A 20,109-nucleotide genomic window follows, 5' to 3' on the forward strand; every position below is an offset into this window, starting at 1 on the left:
TTCGGTTCAGCCTGCAGAGGAGATCACTGGCAGCCAGGCTCCTCCATTTGCAGGTGGGCAGCTCTGGTCCCACAGAAGATGCTCGTCACCCCTAGCCGCAGGCCTGGCAAGCATGGCTGCTGGATACGTCTGTGCCCCCTCCCAGGGGGTCTGTACGTGCATTTCACACGGAGGCTGGGGACTAGTGAGACAGCGGCTGTCACGGGAGCCCTCCTGTGCCAGTCTCTGGAGCCCTAGGACATACGCTCCAGACACAGGAGCTCCCCGTAACCCTGTGCACCTCTGGGACCCTTCACTGTTGGCACCCAGAGGTACCTGGGTCAAAATCGACTACTGCACCCTTTGCCCCCAGGCCTGGGACAGGTGAGCGGCCTGCCAGGCTCCCCCCAGGCATGCTGAGTGGCAGAGCCAGCCAGGCAGGGCACAGGCCTGCTGGAGAGGGGAGACTGGGCCTTGGGGAGCCCTGCACCTGGCTCCAGCAGCCCTGGGCTTGCACCTTGCAGGCCCAAGGTGCCCCCAGCCCCACGGCAGGTGTGTTGCACCCTGTGCCAGGAGGGGGCTGGCTCCAGGCAGAGCTAGGCACGGGGCGGGGGGGTTGCAGAGGTGCTGCCAGGCCTTCCCCTCCCCCTGCGAGACTTCTGCTGTAGTCGGCCCTGGAGTGCGGGCGCCGTGCTGGGCAGAGAGCCCCAGCAACTGCCCCTTTTGCAGCCGCAGCTCCCCTGCCCCACACCACGAGCTGCACAGCACAGGGCAGTGAGAGTGCATGCCACTGCCCTGCACCGTGCCCCCTGCTGGGACTGGAGGAGCCGGGAGCTCCCCCCAGCCCTGCTCCAGGCCCCTGGTGCCAGAGGCCAGGCCCCGACAGCTGGCCCTGTGGAGGCCGCGGTGCGGGCAGGGGCTACGGGAGCCCTGCAGCTGCTGGCACGTGTTGGTCTCGCTGCTCCAGGGCAGAGCACCTGCTCCAGGGTAGCCGTCCGGATTCCCATTCCCTCCCCTTCAGCCAGGCTGGCTCTGGGGCTGCCCCCCCGGCTGTGCCCGTATCCCCCAGCCTGGCACCAGGGGGCGCTGTGCTGGGGAGGTGCTGCCCCACCCGGCTGTGCCCGTATCCCCCAGCCTGGCACCAGGGGGCGCTGTGCTGGGGAGGTGCTGCTCCCCCCCCCGGCTGTGCCCGTATCCCCCAGCCTGGCAAAAGGGGGCGCTGTGCTGGGGAGGTTCTGCCCCCCCGGGCTGTGCCCGTATCCCCCAGCCTGGCACCAGGGGGCGCTGTGCTGGATAGGGGCTGCCCCCCCGGCTGTGCCCGTATCCCTCACCCTGGCACCAGGGGGCGCTGTGTTGGGGAGGTTCTGCCCCCCCCCCGGCTGTGCCCGTATCCCCCAGCCTGGCACCAGGGGGCGCTGTGCTGGGGAGGTGCTGCACCTCCCAGCTGTGCCCGTATCCCCCAGCCTGGCACCAGGGGGTGCTGTGCTCTCCATGGTCATTTTCCTGCCCATTGTATTGCCTGGTGCCTGTCTGTGGGCCCCAGCCCCCCCGCTACAAGCTGCGCTCAGCCTCCCTGGGCCATGGGGAGCCCTGCCCTCACCTTGCACACCTAGCTGCTGCCAGCCCCGGGCCATACCCATCACCTGCAGGCAGGGCGCCCAGCACTGCAAGCTTCCCCAGAGCAGTGCCCTCCTGCAATGGGAGGCCTGGTCCCCATGGGGTGGGCTGCCCCAGAGTGGGAGGGGCTGGGTCCCTGTGGGGTGACCATGGTCCTGTGGGTCCATCGTTGTTTCCAGGTCTCTCTGCTGAGTGAATGGGGGGCTCGGAGGGGGAGGGGGAAGCATGGTCGGCCCTGGGCCTGGCACTGACTGCGCTGGGCAATCAGGTCAGGAGGACGTGACTTGGGGGTGCAGCTACCAGGGCACAGGCTCGTCAGCATTCCAGGAGCTGCCGCCTCCACTCCCCGCTTCCCTGCCCTCCAAGTGTCCTTCGTCTTCCTGGGTCTGCAGGCAGCTCCCAGCCAGGGCAGCCGGGGGCACTGGCTGGAGGTCGTGCTCCTGGCAGGGGTGTCTGCCTTCCATGGCAGCCTGCTGGGGATGGCCCCTGGTGCCCAGCTGTGGGCAGCGAGACCCTGGAGGGGATACCTGTGGGTGGGGTAGAAACCCCCCGCTTGGGATACTATACCCCCCCCCTCCCCCGGCAGCATTAGTGCTGGGAACCTGCCAGAGAGAGTGTGTGTCTGCCTCAGGTCACGCAGCCTGAGCAGCAAGGCCAGAGATGGAACCCAGGAGTCCTGTGTCCCAGCCCCCCTGCTCTAACCCACCAGACCCCACTGGCCCCCAGAGCCAGGAGAGAAGCCAGGAGTCCTGGCTCCCAGCCCCCCTGCTCTAACCCACCAGACCCCACTGGCCCCCAGAGCCAGGAGAGAAGCCAGGAGTCCTGGCTCCCAGCCCCCCTGCTCTAACCCACCAGACCCCACTGGCCCCCAGAGCCAGGAGAGAAGCCAGGAGTCCTGGCTCCCAGCCCCCCTGCTCTTACCCACTAGGCACCACTGGCCCCCAGAGCCAGGAGAGAACCCAGGAGCCCAGCCCCCCTGCTCTTACTCACTAGGCACCGCTGCGCCCCCCCGCCCGAACCAGGAGAGAAGCCAGGAGTCCTGGCTCCCGGCCCCTCCCCCATTCTCGCCCACTGGGCCTCTCTCCCTCTGCGGTGGATCTCGCCCACCCACAGATGGGTGCCGGGCCGGGTGCAGCCCCAGCGGGGCCCGGGGACGGAGCGGGTCCGGGTGTGAGGGAGGCAGGGAGGGGGCAGCGCTGGCTCGGGCTGGGGAGTCGAGCAGCTGCCTGAGCGTGTTCAGGGGCGGGGGAGCCGCAGCCTGCTGAGGAGCTGGAGCCGTGGTGCCGGCAGGCTGCACCGGCAGGCAGCCCGCCCGGGAGACGGGCGCACAAAGGGCTACTGAGCAGCTGCCGCGCGGGGGGCCCGCCGGGGGGGCGCAGCCCGGCGACGGGGACCCGGGCCGCATTCCGTCGCCGTGGTGATCCGGGCCTGCGGTTGCCAGCGCCCGCGATTGGCGGGAGCAGGGTCCTGCTCTGGCCGCGCCGGGAGCCCGGGACGCGGGGGCCTGACAGCTGGGCATGGGCGGGCGCCGCGGGCAGGCCAGGCGAGGCGGGGCAGCAGGGAGCCCAGGTGCCCGCCCCGGCGCTGGGGCGTGAGGGCCCGCCAGGGACAGGGGCTGGAGCCACCATGAGGGCCTGCTCGCAGGGCAGCGCGGGGGCCGAGCCGCTCTCCAGCCTCCAGGTCTTCGCCAGTAACTGCTCGCTGCACGGCATCAACCACATCTTCCGGCACGGCTCGCTCTCGCTGCGCCGCGTGCTCTGGGCCCTCTTCTTCCTGGGCTCGCTGGGGCTGCTGCTGGTGGTCTGCATGGAGCGCGTCACCTACTTCTTCACCTACCCGCACGTCACCAGGCTGGACGAGGTGGCCGCGCCCAACCTGACCTTCCCCGCCATCACCATCTGCAACCTCAACGAGTTCCGCTTCTCCCGCATCACCCGCAACGACCTCTACCACGTGGGCCAGCTGCTGGCCCTGCTCAGCGACCGCTACGAGGTCCGCAGCCCCCACCTGGCCGAGCCCCAGCTGCTGGCTGCCCTGCGGGACAAGGCCAACTTCCGGCACTTCAAAGCCAAGCCCTTCGACATGGCCGACTTCTACAACCGCACGGGCCACGACATGGCCGAGATGCTGCTGCAGTGCAGCTTCCGTGGGGCCGACTGCGGCGCCCAGAACTTCACCGCGGTGAGTGCGGCCCCCGGCCGGCACGGCCCCAGCCTGCCTCAGGCCCGGGGCTGGGGGTGGCTCTGCCTGCGGGGGGCTGGGCAAGGCGGGGGGATGTTTGACTCCAGGCCTGGGGGGCAGCTCGCGGGGGGGTCCTGGGCTGGGTCTGTCCGTCACTTGGCGGGGCGGGGGGCTGTTGGCACGGCTGCGTTGGGCTCGTTGGACTCGCGCCCCCAGGGCGTCAGCGAGGGAACAGGGTGACGATTCACCCCTCCCCCACGTGCCTAGTGCTGGGCACGGCACTCCTGCTCCCCCCGCGGCTGGGCTGCTGTCCCCCCATCTCTGGAGCTAATACCCGCCCGGCAGGACCAGGCCCCGCTCCGGGGCCCATCTGTTCCCTAGCCCAGCTGTCTGCAGACGGGCCAGGCTCCCCTCTGCCTCTGGTACCCCACAGCCACGGAGCTGCCGGCCCCGCCCGGGTGCATGGGCCCCCAGCTGTCTCTGGTGCCACGAGCAGGGCGACATTCGGGAGCCGGGGCTGGAGGCTAAGGCTGAGCCATCAGCTCCCGAAAGCACCTTTCTGGGCCGCAGGCCGACGGGCGTTTCCCAGAGGAGACACCCCGGATGCCGCCCCAGGGTCACTACAGCCCTCCTCACAGGATGGGCCCGAATGCCACAAGCAATGGCCTGGCCCCTGCAGCCTGGCTAGGACCCCCCGCTTCGCCCCGCTGGCCTGTGGGCCTGGCTGTCCCCTTGGCTGGCTGAGCGGCGCTGGACGCTCTGACCCCGTTGATATTCCCTACACCCTGCCAGCTGCGCTGCCCTGTGCCGGTCAGCGGCCTTGTGGCTCAGACACACCCTCGCGGCGCGCGCCCAAGCCGGCCTGGCACAGGGGGTTCAGTTGGAACCATTTCTGCGGTTTGCAGTGACGCGGACCCGATCCCTTGGGAACGCTCCCTGCACCCCCAGCCAAGCCACTTCTCGGCTGCACGCCGCTCGCCTCACTGGCCAGCGAGCGCCGCTGTGTCCTCCCTCTGGCCCGTCCTGCACCGCGCTGGGTGCCGAGAGTGACTCTGCTGCCCCAGCCCAGGTGGGACAGGCGGCGTTGGCTGGCCATGGCCACAGCTCCCGCAGGCGGCCCAAATGGGGGGCAGGCAGAGCTCAGTGTCCTTCGCACCCACAGGACCATGCTCGCAGCCTAGTGCCAGGAGCAGAAACCAAGAGTCCCGCGGCTAGCATCACCACTCTCGCACACTTGGGTAAAGCGGGGGCTGTGTGTGCACGCGTGTGTGACGCAGGGGCCATGGGTGCCCGTGTGTGTGTGACACGGGGCGGTGTGTGTGCATTGGGTCTCCCTGACCAGGCTGCTCTGCTGTGGGTAACTCCCCCGTCAGCCCCGCCCCCCTGGAGCTGGGACCTGCCCTCGAGAGCGGACGCTGGCGCGTGGGTGCAGATCCTGCTAATGCCCAATGCTGGGCGGAGCTGGACCCTGTGCAAGCTGTGCCAGGGGCCTGCTGCAGCTGTGGGGCAAGCGGGCGGGTGCACGGCCTTGGCTGGTGTTTGCTGGGTGCTGCCCCTTTAAGAGCGGAGTGGGGCAGACAGTGTTTGCAGGAGGCAGGTGGGGAGGATTCCTCTCTGGGGCAGGGCAGAAGCCCTGGCTCAGAGGAGCTCCCAGGTACTTCAGCTCTGGCCTCTCCCAGCAGGGGGCGCTGTGGGGGGCGGGGCAGGTGCACTGGCTGTGGGGGGGGAGCTCCCGGCTACTCCAGTCCCAGCAGGGGGCACTGTGGGGGCGGGGCAGGTGCGTGGGCTGCAGCGAGAGAGGGACCCCGGGAGACTCAGGAATGGGGTGAGCAGAGCTGGGGATGGAGCCAGGCGCTGAGAGTGCTGAGGCCTAGGGTGGCGCCTGCCCGAGCAGGGCGACAGGCTGGGACCTTCGTGTGGGGCCGGGATGCAGGGCAGGGGGGCACCAGGTGCAGACTCTCTGTTTCCCGCGCGGGGCAGGCAGGCCGCACGCTCCAGGCTGAGGGGAGGGATCCCTCTGTCCCCACCTATGCGGAGCCGGTGGAACTCCCTGCCACAGGGTCTCGCTCGGGCCAAGCGTTCAGGCACGGTCAGAGCGTCGGACGTTGCTGTGGATAACGAGAGCGTCCATCTAGCCGGGCTGCCTGCGACAGCACTGGGCCGGCGTCCGCTAGGGGCTTGGGGGGTCTCCCTCTGGGCAGGGTCCCTTGGAGCTGCTGGGCCTGGCCCCGCTGGGCCGGGCCGGCCTGGCAGCTTGGGGGCCAGGGAGAAGGCAGATCCAGGGACGAGCGGGGGCGTGGGAGGCTGGAGAGGGGACAGGCCCATGGAGGGGGCAATGAGGGAGCCCCGCGACCCTTCCCTGCCCCACATGGCTCCGGCCTGAAGGGGCAGCCCCAAGCTCACAGCCCCTCCTGGCAGTGCCCACCCTGTGCTCAGCTCTCGCTGCAGCTGGGGTCACCCCCCAGCACAGGGAGCCTGTGGGGCCAACCCCACAATAGCAGGCGTGTCCCCCCCCTGAGCCCCGGTGGGCAGGTGAGGGGCGTTCAAAGGAGACCGGACACGGATGGTCATGGAGGCGGCTCCCCGCCCCGCGTCACCATGGCCCCCTCTCCCCCTTCTTTAGATGGATCCTTTGTTACCATGGCAATGGCTCCCCTCTTTCAGTGCAGCCGTTGCCATGGCGATGCCTCCCCTCCCTTACCTGTGTAGCTGTTGCCAGGACAGCGTCCCTGGTGTGGGTTGGGTGCTGCGGTACCCGCATGGGCCTGCTGCGCCCATCACACCCCTACCCAGGGCACTGGGGTGAAAGTCTCCAACCCAGGGCCCAGTCGCCATTTCGGGGTGCCCCACACGGGGGGGGGGAGGGGGCGCATGTGTGATGCAGCAGGGAGGGGGAGTGTTGACCTGGGAATGCGGCAGGGGACTTTCATTGCAGATGGGAGACCTGAGAGCCTGTCACCTGAGCCAGGAGGGGGAGGTGACACCTCTGCCCAGGAAACTAGACAAAGGCTGCAGGAGGGAGCCTGCTGGGGGGTTAGTTTTCAGTTTGGGGCTGGGTGGAGGAACGCAGGGAACCCCAGGGCTGGGGTCTAAGCTCCCTGCTCCCCCAGAAGGACTTGGCTGAGGGGTCCCGGGGGTACCCACAAGCTCTGTTTTAGACTGTGTTCCTATTGTCCAATAAACCTCTCGTTCTGCTGGCTGACAGTCACAGCGAATCCCAGGAAGAGGGGTGCAGGGCCTGGACTCCCCCACACTCCGTGACAACTGGTGGCAGCGGTGGGATGTACTGCACCCCGTGGACGGCGCTTCCTGCAGTAAGTGACTGGGGAGCAGTAAAACAAACGGGGATTGACGGGGACCAGGCATCTGAAGATTCAGAGAGAGACGGTTTCAAGGGGCGGTTAACCCCTGGAAGTGTGTGACCAGAGAGAAGGACTTCTGCAGTAACAGGGTCCCCCGGGGGATTGCAGCGAGCGGTCCCAGGGGTGGAGGAGTCTGCAGCTCGACCCTGGCAAAGAGGTGGTGACCTCAAGAAGGACTGGCACACGAGGGGCTTTTCCTGGAAACCGTGGAAAGCTGCCCAGGCCTGCGAGTGGCCAGCAGGGAGATGTACGCTAAACGCCTTAAGAGCGACCTGGTGGAGCTGTGCAGGCAGAGGGGGCTACGCATCGGGAAGTCCACCAAGGAACAGCTGATCGCCCAGTTGGAGGAGAGGGATCGCTTGGATGACCCGATCCCTGTCCCGGAGGGAAGCCGCCCGGCGGACGCAGCGTGGGGCTTGGGGCTGGGAGGGGTCAGACTGCTGCCAAGGACATCCCGAGACCCTTCCTACCTAGGCCTGGGGGAGGGGTTGGGGGAAGCCCGGCGAATACGGAGAGCACCCTGACCCCGGCAGCCAGCAGGGGATTCTCCCAGCAGAGCTCCCTGGAGTGGATGCGGCTGGAATGGGAGAGGGAGATGAAAATGAGGGAGCTGGAGGATCATGAAAAGCAACGTCAACATGAGCAGGAGGAGAAGGAGCGGGACGTCAGGAGAAGGAGAGGCAACATAGGCATGAGCAGGAGGAGAAGGAGAGGCAACGCCAGCATGAACTGGAGCTGGCCAGGCTGAGGAGCAGTGGGGCCCCGGCTGCGGTGCGTGAGGGGGGACCCAAGACTGCAAGGAACTTTGATAAGTGCTTCCTGGCCCAGCGGAAGGAGGGGGAGGACATAGATAGCTTCCTGACGGCCTTTGAGAATGCCTGTGAGCTGCACAGGGTTGACCCTGCAGACCGGCTCCAGTTCCTCACCCCCTTACTGGACCCCAAAGCCGTGGAGGTGTACAGCCGGATGACAGGGGCAGAGGCAGGGGACTATGAACTGTTCAAACAGGCCCTGCTCCGTGAGTTTGGGCTGACCCCCGAGATGTACCGGAGAAGGTTCCGGAGTCAGCGTAAAACGCCTGAGGTCACCTACCTACAACTGGTCAACCGGATGCAGGGGTATGCCCGCAAGTGGACAGCTGGGGCCCGAGCTAAAGAGGACCTGCTTGACCTAATTGTACTGGAGCAACTGTATGATCAGTGCCCTTCCGACCTGAGGCTGTGGTTGGGGGACAAAAAGCTCGAGAACCCCCAGCACGCAGGGCAGCTGGCCGACGAGTTTGTGAACAGTCGGTCACGGGGTAGCAGGGAGGAGTCCCAAAAGAACAGGCCCCCCCGACGCAGAGAGAGAGTCACCAGGGGGCCTCCCAGCGGGGAAATAGGGAGAACCCCCTCCAAAGGGGAACGCCTGGCGTCGGGCCCCTCCGACCCGCTCGAGGGGACCAATGTGACTTGAGCTGCTATCACTGTGGCCAGAGAGGCCACGTACAGTCCCAGTGCCCCGGGCTCAGGGACAGACTGAACAGATCCCCTCTTTGGAGATAGGTTTCTTTCCACAGTTGGAACAGCCGTTCTGAATTGTCTTCCCATCAGGAACTGTGCTTGACTATATCCAGTAGCTGTTATTGGTGTTGATATGTAACTCAGAAGAGCAAGTGTAACCATGCGGCCTCTGACGGGACCCAACGGAGAGTGTCAATTCAGGACAAATTGCTTAGAGCAGGGCAGTCACAGCCCAAGGCTGGGGGTCCTTTACTACTATGGCCCACGAAACCAGCCAAACAGAGAGGACTTCAGTCTCACCCCAAGGGCTAACCAGAAGTCACACAAGCAATTCCCTTAGACACTCCCTTTTCCCAGTGTCATCACCAGGGCCACTCGTTATGGGGACGAATGGTTGTGAAAACCAATACCCTAGTAAAAGAAAAAAGGTTCTCTCGATTCCAAAGGATCAAGCCCCAGACCCCGGTCAATACACAAGTCAGATCTTACCCACAAATCACGTTGTTGCCAGTCCTTTAGAATCTAAAATCTAAAGGTTTATTCATAAAAAGAAAAAGATAGAGATGAGAGCTAGAATGGGTTCAATGGAATCAATGACATACAGTGATGGCAAAGTTCTTGGTTCAGGCTTGTAGCTGTGATGGCATAAACTGCTGGCACAAATCCAGTCTCTGGAGAACATCCCCAGCTGGGATGGGTCATTCAGTCCTTGGTTCAGAGCTTCAGTTTGTAGCGAAGTCCCTCCAGAGGTCAGAAGCAGGATTGAAGACAAGATAGAGGGGTTTCCAGGGCCTTTTATATTCTTTCTCTTGTGGGCAGAAACCCCTTTGTTCTCCTGTGCAAAATCACAGCAACAAGATGGAGTTTGGAGTCACATGGGCAAGTCACATGTCCATGCACGACTCAGTTTGCAGGCGGCAGCCATTACCCACATGCCACCTTGAACGTTCCCAGGAAGACTTATCATGTGGATTGGAGTCTCCCAAGGTCCATTGTCAGTTAAGTTTCAGAGTAACAGCCGTGTTAGTCTGTATTCGCAAAAAGAAAAGGAGTACTTGTGGCACCTTAGAGACTAACCAATTTATTAGAGCATGAGCTTTCGTGAGCTACAGCTCACTTCCTCAGATGCATATCGTGGAAACTGCTGCAGACTTTATATATACACAGAGAATATGAACCAATACCTCCTCGCACCCCACTGTCCTGCTGGTAAAAGCTTATCTAAAGTGATCATCAGGTGGGCCATTTCCAGCACAAATCCAGGTTTTCTCACCCTCCACCCCCCCACACAAATTCACTCTCCTGCTGGTGATAGCCCATCCAAGTGACAACTCTTTACACAATGTGCATGACAATCAAGTTGGGCTATTTCCTGCACAAATCCAGGTTTTCTCACATCCCCCCCACCCCCATACACACACAAACTCACTCTCCTGCTGGTAATAGCTCATCCAAACTGACCACTCTTCAAGTTTAAATCCAAGTTAAACCAGAACATCTGGGGGGGGGTAGGAAAAAACAAGAGGAAACAGGCTACCTTGCATAATGACTTAGCCACTCCCAGTCTCTATTTAAGCCTAAATTAATAGTATCCAATTTGCAAATGAATTCCAATTCAGCAGTTTCTCGCTGGAGTCTGGATTTGAAGTTTTTTTGTTTTAAGATAGCGACCTTCATGTCTGTGATTGCGTGACCAGAGAGATTGAAGTGTTCTCCGACTGGTTTATGAATGTTATAATTCTTGACATCTGATTTGTGTCCATTTATTCTTTTACGTAGAGACTGTCCAGTTTGACCAATGTATATGGCAGAGGGGCATTGCTGGCACATGATGGCATAGATCACATTGGTGGATGTGCAGGTGAACGAGCCTCTGCTGGTGTGGCTGATGTTATTAGGCCCTGTGATGGTGTCCCCTGAATAGATATGTGGGCACAATTGGCAACGGGCTTTGTTGCAAGGATAAGTTCCTGGGTTAGTGGTTCTGTTGTGTGGTATGTGGTTGTTGGTGAGTATTTGCTTCAGGTTGCGGGGCTGTCTGTAGGCAAGGACTGGCCTGTCTCCCAAGATTTGTGAGAGTGTTGGGTCATCCTTTAGGATAGGTTGTAGATCCTTAATAATGCGTTGGAGGGGTTTTAGTTGGGGGCTGAAGGTGACGGCTAGTGGCGTTCTGTTATTTTCTTTGTTAGGCCTGTCCTGTAGTAGGTAACTTCTGGGAACTCTTCTGGCTGTATCAATCTGTTTCTTTACTTCTGCAGGTGGGTATTGTAGTTGTAAGAAAGCTTGACAGAGATCTTGTAGGTGTTTGTCTCTGTCTGAGGGGTTGGAGCAAATGCGGTTGTATCGCAGAGCTTGGCTGTAGACGATGGATCGTGTGGTGTGGTCAGGGTGAAAGCTGGAGGCATGCAGGTAGGAATAGCGGTCAGTAGGTTTCCGGTATAGGGTGGTGTTTATGTGACCATTGTTTATTAGCACTGTAGTGTCCAGGAAGTGGATCTCTTGTGTGGACTGGACCAGGCTGAGGTTGGTGGTGGGATGGAAATTGTTGAAATCATGGTGGAATTCCTCAAGGGCTTCTTTTCCATGGGTCCAGATGATGAAGATGTCATCAATATAGCGCAAATAGAGTAGGGGCTTTAGGGGACGAGAGCTGAGGAAGCGTTGTTTGGTCAAACTGGACAGTCTCTACGTAAAAGAATAAATGGACACAAATCAGATGTCAAGAATTATAACATTCATAAACCAGTCGGAGAACACTTCAATCTCTCTGGTCACGCAATCACAGACATGAAGGTCGCTATCTTAAAACAAAAAAACTTCAAATCCAGACTCCAGCGAGAAACTGCTGAATTGGAATTCATTTGCAAATTGGATACTATTAATTTAGGCTTAAATAGAGACTGGGAGTGGCTAAGTCATTATGCAAGGTAGCCTGTTTCCTCTTGTTTTTTCCTACCCCCCCCCCAGATGTTCTGGTTTAACTTGGATTTAAACTTGAAGAGTGGTCAGTTTGGATGAGCTATTACCAGCAGGAGAGTGAGTTTGTGTGTGTATGGGGGTGGGGGGGATGTGAGAAAACCTGGATTTGTGCAGGAAATAGCCCAACTTGATTGTCATGCACATTGTGTAAAGAGTTGTCACTTTGGATGGGCTATCACCAGCAGGAGAGTGAATTTGTGTGGGGGGGTGGAGGGCGAGAAAACCTGGATTTGTGCTGGAAATGGCCCACCTGATGATCACTTTAGATAAGCTATTACCAGCAGGACAGTGGGGTGGGAGGAGGTATTGTTTCATATTCTCTGTGTGTATATAAAGCCTGCTGCAGTTTCCACGATATGCATCTGAGGAAGTGAGCTGTAGCTCACGAAAGCTTATGCTCTAATAAATTGGTTAGTCTCTAAGGTGCCACAAGTACTCCTTTTCTTCTTGCTGTGTGAGCTGTGTGTCCTGCAGACAGGCTGCTCACAGGAAGGCGACTGCCCCAGAAGTCCTGCCTGGCTTCGTAGGGAGCCATTCCAGAGCACCGCCAGGGGACTCCGTGACACAGGTCCCCATCCCTTCCCCAGCCGCTGAGTTCCAGGCCGAGTTGAGGAAAGATCCCTCCTAGCGGAAGCTCAGGGACCTGGCCGACCTCGGTGTGGTACGGACCATGAGGAGAGGCTGCCAGGAGAGGTTCCTGTGGGAGAAGGGGTTCCTGTACCGAGAATGGGCTCCCACAAGGGAAGTAGAGTCCTGTGGGATCAGGAGGCAGCTGGTGGTCCCCCAGAAGTATCGCCGCAGGCTCCTGTCCCTGGCCCATGACATCCCCCTCGCAGGGCACCAGGGAATCCGGCGCACCCGGCAGAGGTTGCTACAGAACTTTTACTGGCCCGGGGTCTTTACCACGGTCCGGCAGTATTGCCGATCCTGTGACCCCTGTCAGAGGGTGGGGAAGGCCCGGGACAAGGGGAAAGCAGCTTTGAGACCTTTGCCCATCATAGAGGAGCCTTTCCAGAAGGTGGCCATGGACATCGTGGGGCCTCTCAGCAAGACGACCCGGTCGGGGAAGAAATACATTCTGGTGGTGGTAGATTTTGCCACCCGCTACCCCGAGGCAGTGCCCTTAGCTTCCATTGAAGCCGACACCGTGGCCGATGAGCTCCTGACCATTTTCAGCCGAGTGGGGTTCCCCAAGGAAGTCTTGACAGACCAAGGCTCCAACTTCATGTCGGCCCCGCTCCGGTGCTTGTGGGAGAAATGTGGGGTCCGGCACGACTGGGCCTCAGCTTATCACCCCCAGTCCAATGGGCTGGTGGAGAGGTTTAACGGGACGCTAAAGATGATGCTGAAAACCTTTATGAACCAGCACCCGCAGGATTGGGACAAGTACTTACCTCACCTGCTGTTCGCGTACAGGGAGGTGCCCCAGGAGTCGACTGGATTTTCGCCTTTCGAACTGTTATATGGCAGGAGGGTGAGGGGCCCCCTGGACCTGATGAGAGACGAGTGGGAGGGGAAGGCCACTCCCGATGGAGAGTCAGTGGTGGAGTATGTCCTGATCTTCTGAGAGAGACTGGCGGAACTCATGGGCCTGGCCAGGGAGAATCTGGCCAGAGCCCAGAGGAAGCAGAAGGTCTGGTATGACCGCACAGCGCGAGCCCGTGCCTACGCCACCAGGGATCAGGTGATGGTTCTCATTCCCGTGAGAAAGAACAAACTACAGGCCGCCTGGGAGGGCCCTTTCAAGGTCGTCAAGCAGCTCAATGAGGTAAACTATGTGGTGGAGCTGTCGAACCGGGCGCACCACCGCCGGGTGTACCATGTGAATATGATGAAGCCATATTATGCCAGGGGGAATGTGGTGTTGGCCGTGTGTGGACAGTGGGAGGAGCAGGAGATGACCCTTTAGTAGATCTATTCCCTGGGACCAGAGCTGGTTCCCCCCTGAAAACAATTCCCCTCTCAGATCAGCTAACCCCTGCCCACCAACCTGAGGTCAGGGAGGTGCTGCATCCGTACCGCCAGCTGTTTTCCACCCAGCCTGGACGCACTAATCTGACTGTCCACCGGGTGCAGACAGGGTCGCACCCGCCGATAAGATGCTCCTCCTTCCGAGTCACAGGGAAAACTGCTCAGGACCTGGAAAGAGAGGTCCGGGACATGCTGGCTTTGGGGGTGATCCAGCCATCGGCCAGCCCTTGGGCCTCGCCGGTGGTGCTGGTCCCCAAAAAGGATGGGTCGGTCCGGTTCTGTGTGGACTATCGGAAGCTCAATGCCATCACTGTATCTGATGCCTACCCCATGCCCAGGCCGGATGAGCTCCTAGACAAGCTGGGAGGAGCCCGGTACCTTACCACCATGGACCTTACAAAGGACTACTGGCAAGTGCCGCTGGATGCAGATGCCCGGCTGAAATCGGCCTTTATCACCCCTCTGGGGCTCTATGAGTTCCTGACCCTGCCTTTCGGCCTCAAGGGAGCGCCGGCCACCTTCCAGCGCCTAGTGGACCAGCTCCTGATGGGGATGGAGAGTTTTGCCGTGGTGTATATTGATGACATCTGTGTCTTTAGCCAGACCTGGGAGGACCACGTGTCCCAGGTTAGACAAGTGCTGGACCGACTCCAGGGGACTGGGCTGACTGTAAAAGCGGAGAAGTGCAAGGTGGGGATGGCTGAAGTATCTTACCTGGGCCATTGGGTGGGGAGCGGCCGCCTAAAGCCGGAACCAGCCAAGGTGGAGGTGATCAGAGACTGGCCCGCTCCCCACACCAAAAAGCAGGTCCAAGCCTTTATTGGGATGGCAGGATACTACCGAAGATTTGTGCCCCACTTTAGCGCCATCGCCACCCCCATCACGGAGCTATGCAAGAAGGGGAAGCCAGACAAGGTGGTCTGGAATGAGCAGTGCCAGGAGGCTTTCCGGGCGCTGAAGGAGGCTCTGGTCAGTGGCCCAGTTCTGGCAAACCCAGACTTTGACAAGCCCTTTATGGTGTTCACCGACGCCTCCGACACGGGACTGGGGGCGGTGTTAATGCAGGAGGATGAAAAGGGGGAGAGACACCCCATCGTGTACCTGAGCAAGAAGTTACTACCCCGGGAGCAACACTACGCGGCCATCGAGAAGGAGTGCCTGGCCATGGTGTGGGCCCTCAGGAAACTAGAGCCGTATCTCTTCGGGCGACACTTCACCGTCTACACCGACCACTCTCCCCTGACCTGGCTGCACCAGATGAAAGGAGCCAACGCCAAACTCCTGAGATGGAGCCTGCTCCTGCAGGATTATGACATGGACGTGGTCCACGTGAAGGGAAGTGCCAACCTGATAGCGGATGCGCTGTCCCGGAGAGGGGGCCCCGAACTTCCCCAGGTCACTGATCAGAGCGACCCCGCCCAGTTCAGTCTCGAAGCGGGGAGAGATGGGACGCAGCAGGGAGGGCAGAGTGTTGACCTGGGAATGTGTCATGGGGTGTGGGGGAGTCCGGGCCCTGCACCCCTCTTCCTGGGATTCACTGAGACTCTCAGCCAGCCAGTAAAACGTGAGGTTTATTGGACAATAGGAACACAGTCTCAAGCAGAACTTGTGGATACACCCAGGCCCCCTCAGTCAGGTGGAGGGCAGGGAGCTTAGACTCCAGCCTTGGGGTTCCCTGCGTTCCAGCACCCAGCTCCAAACTGAAACCAAAACCCCCCCAGCAGGCTCCCTCCAGCAGCCTTTGTCCAGTTTCCAGGGCAGAGGTGTTACCTCCCCCTCCTCCTCCTGGCTCAGGTAACAGGCTCTCAGGTCTCCCATCCGCAGTGAAACTCCCCTGCCACATTCCCAGGTCAACACTCCCCCCTCCTGCGACACACAAACAAAGCCTTTTATGGCATCGAGAAAGGTTCTGGGTGCGGCTGCATCAGACAGACAGTGAGGCTAAACCCAGGATCAGGAGCAAACACTGTTCCCCTCTGCAGCGGGGTAGGACAATTCCCACCTTAGTAACTTCCTGGGATGGTCCCATGGATTCATCCCCCTCCTTTATCCAGCATTGCATGGCAAGCAAGGCCCACAAGCACTGCCCCCGCCCCCCCCCCAATCAATAAGCCCCTTTCTCCCCACAAACACATTACTAGTACAAGCCATTGGAGCAAAGGCCAAAGCTGGGTATGTTTGCTCTGGAAAAGAGGAGATTCAGGGGGACATGACAGCAGGCTTTGAATACTTGAAAGGCTGCCACGAAAAGGATGGAGAAAAGCTGTTCTTTCTGGAGAGCAGGACAAGAGGCCATGGGGTCAAACTCCAGCAGAGCAGATTTAGATGAAATCTCAGGAAAAACTTCCCAGCTGTAAGAGCAGTGGGACAATGGAACTGACGCCTGGGGGGGGGGGGGTGGAAGCTCCTTCCCTGGAGGTTTCAGAGTAGCAGCCGTGTTAGTCTGTATCCGCAAAAAGAAAAGGAGGACTTGTGGCACCTTAGAGACTAACCAATTTATTAGAGCATGAGCTTTCGTGAGCTACGGCTCACTTCATCGGATGCATACCGTGGAAACTGCAGCAGACTTAATATATACACAGAGAATATGAAACAATACCCCCTCCCACCCCACTCCTTTTCTTTTTGCTAAGCTATTACCAGCAGGACAGTGGGGTGGGAGGGGGTATTGGTTCATGGTCTCTGTGTGTATATAAAGCCTGCTGCAGTTTCCACGGCATGCAGCATCCGATGCAGTGAGCTGTAGCTCACGAAAGCTCATGCTCAGATAAACTGGTTAGTCTCTAAGGTGCCCCAAGTCCTCCCTTTCGTCCCTGGAGGGTTTCCCAAGGAGGCTGGAGCCGTCTGTCTGGAATGGGACAGACCCAGCAGCTCCTGCAGGGTGGTGGGGGTTGGACTAGCTGACCCTGGGGCGCTACGATTCTCCCACCCTGCCATTGGGCCCGGCAGTCCATGGTGTGGGAGCACAGAGCATCCCTGACCCCCGGTGCCCAGGCACATCCAGCTACGGTAGCTGCAGGTCCTGGCTGAGGGGGCCGGTTCCGCGGGCCTGGCCGTCACAGGGCCCGTCAGGGGGAATTGGCTCCCCAAGGACTGGGACGAGCCCAGCAACTGCACTGATGTGGACACTGGCCTCCGAGCGGGTGGGTAGCCACGTGCCCATAGCCGCTCTGCACTGGCTGAGCATGGGTCAGGGGCTGGTTTCACGAGCGCAGGCAGGAGCGGGTCACACGGTGGGGACAGGAACGTCGCTTGTGCCAGGGTCCTGCCGTGGGAATACCATCCTGGCCAGTCCCTGAAGGTCGACTCCCAGCTGGTGACAAACCCTGGCATTGTGAACGTCCCCAGTGCACCGTGGGTCGCGAGGGCCTGCGTACCAACGGAATAGTGCCCATATGCTCTTGGGGGGCAAACCCTGGGCACATGGATCCCACCCGTGGGCTGTCCTCAACGCCGACAAGGCCTCCAGACTAGCGTTACTGCGGCCGCCCTGAGGCAAACCGCGCGCCTGGCTGCTCAGACACCCCCGCCGCGCCTGCCGCAGGGTGGACCCCCAGCACCAGACCGGGCAGGCGGCTCCTGCGGTGTCTTTACTCAGGGGGACGCGGCCCCAACCTGCTCCCCACGCTCCAGAAACAAGGCTGTCGTCAGATCTCACCCCGGGGTGCATGGTGCTGGCCCCACCGGCTGTGCTTGTGGCCCTGCGCCAGCCACACCTGGCCACGGACTGGGCTTTACCGGCTGCGCTGAGCACCACAAGGGTGCTGCGCCAGGTATTGCCCCTCCTCCTGCTGCTCAGTCCTCCCCTCCGCCAGGCCCCACTGGTGGGTCAGCCCAAGTGTCCCCCTGGCCTCGCTGAGCTCCTGACGGGCGAGGGACTGGGTAGCTGGGAGTGCGCAGACCAGAACGACAGCTCTGCACTGGCCCAGCCCCCCCCAGACACCGCACAGCTCTGCACTGGCCCAGCTCCCCCAGCCCCCCCCAGACACAGCACAGCTCTGCACTGGCCCAGCCCCCCCAGCCCCCCCCCCAGACACAGCACAGCTCTGCACATGGCCCAGCCCCCCAGCCCCCGCCCCCCAAACACAGCACAGCTCTGCACATGGCCCAGCCCCCCAGCCCCCGCCCCCCAGACACAGCACAGCTCTACACATGGCCCAGTCCCCTGTCACGGGGTCCCCGGGCGATGCTCTGGAACTGCTCCCCGTGAAGCCAGGCAGGACTCTGGGGAAGTCTCCTCTCGGGGAGCAGCCTGTCTACAGGACACACAGCTCACACGGCTTCCACCTTCCTGGGTCGGACCTCGGAGCATTCAGCCTCCTCTGCCCCTCCATGCGCTTCCCACAGCGAGTCCGCCCAGGTGGGGTCCTGGGGAAGCCAGAGAGTCCTGCCCCCCAACTCCGCAGTCAGACGGGACTCTCAGCCAGCCAGTAACACAGAAGGTTTATTAGACGACAGGAACATGGTCTAAAACAGAGCTTGCAGGTGCAGAGAACAGGACCCCTCAGCTGGGTCCATTTTGGGGGGCAGTGAGCCAGACAACCCCGTCTGCCCTTCACTCCATGTCCCCAGCCAGCCCCAAACTGAAACTCCCTCCAGCCCCTCCTCCTCTGGGCTTTGTTCCTTTCCTGGGCCAGGAGGTCATCGGATTCCTTTGTTCTCCAACCCTTTAGCTCTCACCTTGCAGGGGGGAGGGCCCAGGCCATCAGTGGCCAGGAAACAGGGTGTTGGCCATTTTCTGTGTCCAGACCCCTGCACACACCTGCCCTCTAGGGCTCTGCAATGATCATACACCCTTACCCCACCACCTAAATACTTAAGAACTGCCTAGGGGAAACTGAGGCACCCCCACACTATTCAGAGGAACCATTAAGAACAGTCCCACTTCGTCACACACCCCCAGCCCCCCCAACACAGCACAGCTCTGCACATGGCCCAGCCCCCCCCAAACACAGCACAGCTCTGCACATGGCCCAGCCCCCCCAGCCCCCCCTAACACAGCACAGCTCTGCACATGGCCCAGCCCCCCCCAACCCCCCCAACACAGCACAGCTCTGCACATGGCCCAGCCCCCCCAGTGCGGCAGGTCCCGGTGCCATGTCTCCCTGGGCTGGACTGGGGCTGACCCCTTGTACCCGGCTCTGTCTCCCCTGCAGATCTTCACACGCCTGGGCAAGTGCTACACGTTCAATGCCGGGGCGCCGGGCACCGAGCTCCTCACCACCGTCAAGGGCGGCTCCGGCAACGGGCTGGAGCTCATGCTGAACATCCAGCAGGACGAGTACCTGCCCGTCTGGGGGGAGAGCGGTGAGGCTGGGCGCTGGGCACAGGGCTCCCCACACACCTGGGACGCCATTACTCCCCCAGACAGCAACACCTGGCATGGACAGCCCCGCCCAACCCCATCACCCCGGGACAGCGACACCCCGCCTCGCCCGGCCCCGTCCGACCCTGTCCCGGGAACAGTGACACCCGGGTCCCCCCACCCCGTCCCCGGGACAGCGACACCCCGCCTCGCCCGGCCCCGCCCGACCCCATCCCCGGGACAGTGACACCCGGGTCCCCCCACCCCATCTCCGGGACAGCGACACCCCCGCCTCGCCCAGCCCCGCCCGACCCCGTCCCCGGGACAGTGGCACCCCCGCCTTGCCCGGCCCCACCCGACCTGAACCCGTCCCCAGAACAGGAACACCCAGCATAGACAGACACCCCACCCACCCCCTCAGACAGCCACACCCCCAGCATGGACAGGTCTATCTCACTCCCCCATTCCTGAGGATGAAAAGCCACAAGGCAGGAATCAAGTCCAGCTAGCTCCCCCCCAGAACAGGAGCCCTCTCCCACCCCCCTTTAACACCCCTATGCTCTGCTGTGTTGGCAGATGAGATCTCCTACGAAGCTGGGGTCAAGGTGCAGATCCACAGCCAGGAGGAGCCACCCTTCATCGACCAGCTGGGTTTCGGTGTGGCGCCCGGCTTCCAGACCTTCGTGTCCTGCCAGCAGCAGAGGGTATCCGTCCTTCCATCTGTCTGTCCATCCCTGGGGCCTGCGGGCCAGCAGGGGTCCTGCCTATCACCCCAGTGCTCGTGGGGCAGGCAGCTGGGGAGGGAGGGAGCCTTGGTGATGACAGAAAGGGGGGGTCAGCGCCTCAGGGATCCCTGGGGAGGGATTGCTGGCATGAGGCTGCCCCTTCTCTACAAGGGAGGATGTCAGGAGCTGTTTCTTCCCCCAGGCCCTGGCTGTGTGGATCCCCCTGTCGAGGCAGGCTCCCCATGCACGTGTGATCAGAATCTTTGGCCACCAGTGTCTGCGGGGGGCACTTTCTGTGCCTGCGTGTCCTGGTGCCACCCACCTGGGGGCATCCAGAGGCAAAGTGACCCTGACTACTTGCCCCACTTGGTACCTGTGGCAGTGAGGTGGGACTCGCATTCCACCAGGTCCACTCTAGCACCTTGTCCTCACGCACTTGCAAATATGAAATATTTTGAGTTAGTTGGTTATGATTTGTTGGGTTTGGT

General features: G+C 61.3%; 1 protein-coding gene across 1 annotated transcript in view; it reads left to right on the forward strand.

Moving 5' to 3' along the window:
- Nucleotides 1-2,722: 2,722 nt before the first annotated feature.
- Nucleotides 2,723-20,109, forward strand: part of ASIC3 (acid sensing ion channel subunit 3) — a 34,039-nt gene continuing 16,652 nt past the window's right edge. The window contains exons 1-3 of the mRNA XM_084621347.1: nt 2,723-3,777; nt 18,748-18,898; nt 19,473-19,600. Of these exons, the coding sequence (XP_084477473.1) occupies nt 3,223-3,777; nt 18,748-18,898; nt 19,473-19,600 (834 nt within the window). The 5' untranslated portion in view covers nt 2,723-3,222. The remainder of the gene's footprint in view (nt 3,778-18,747; nt 18,899-19,472; nt 19,601-20,109) is intronic.

This window comes from Lepidochelys olivacea (genome assembly GCF_965140295.1).
Source record: "Lepidochelys olivacea isolate rLepOli2 genome assembly, chromosome: 2".
In the NCBI taxonomy this organism is placed as follows: Eukaryota; Metazoa; Chordata; order Testudines; family Cheloniidae; genus Lepidochelys; species Lepidochelys olivacea.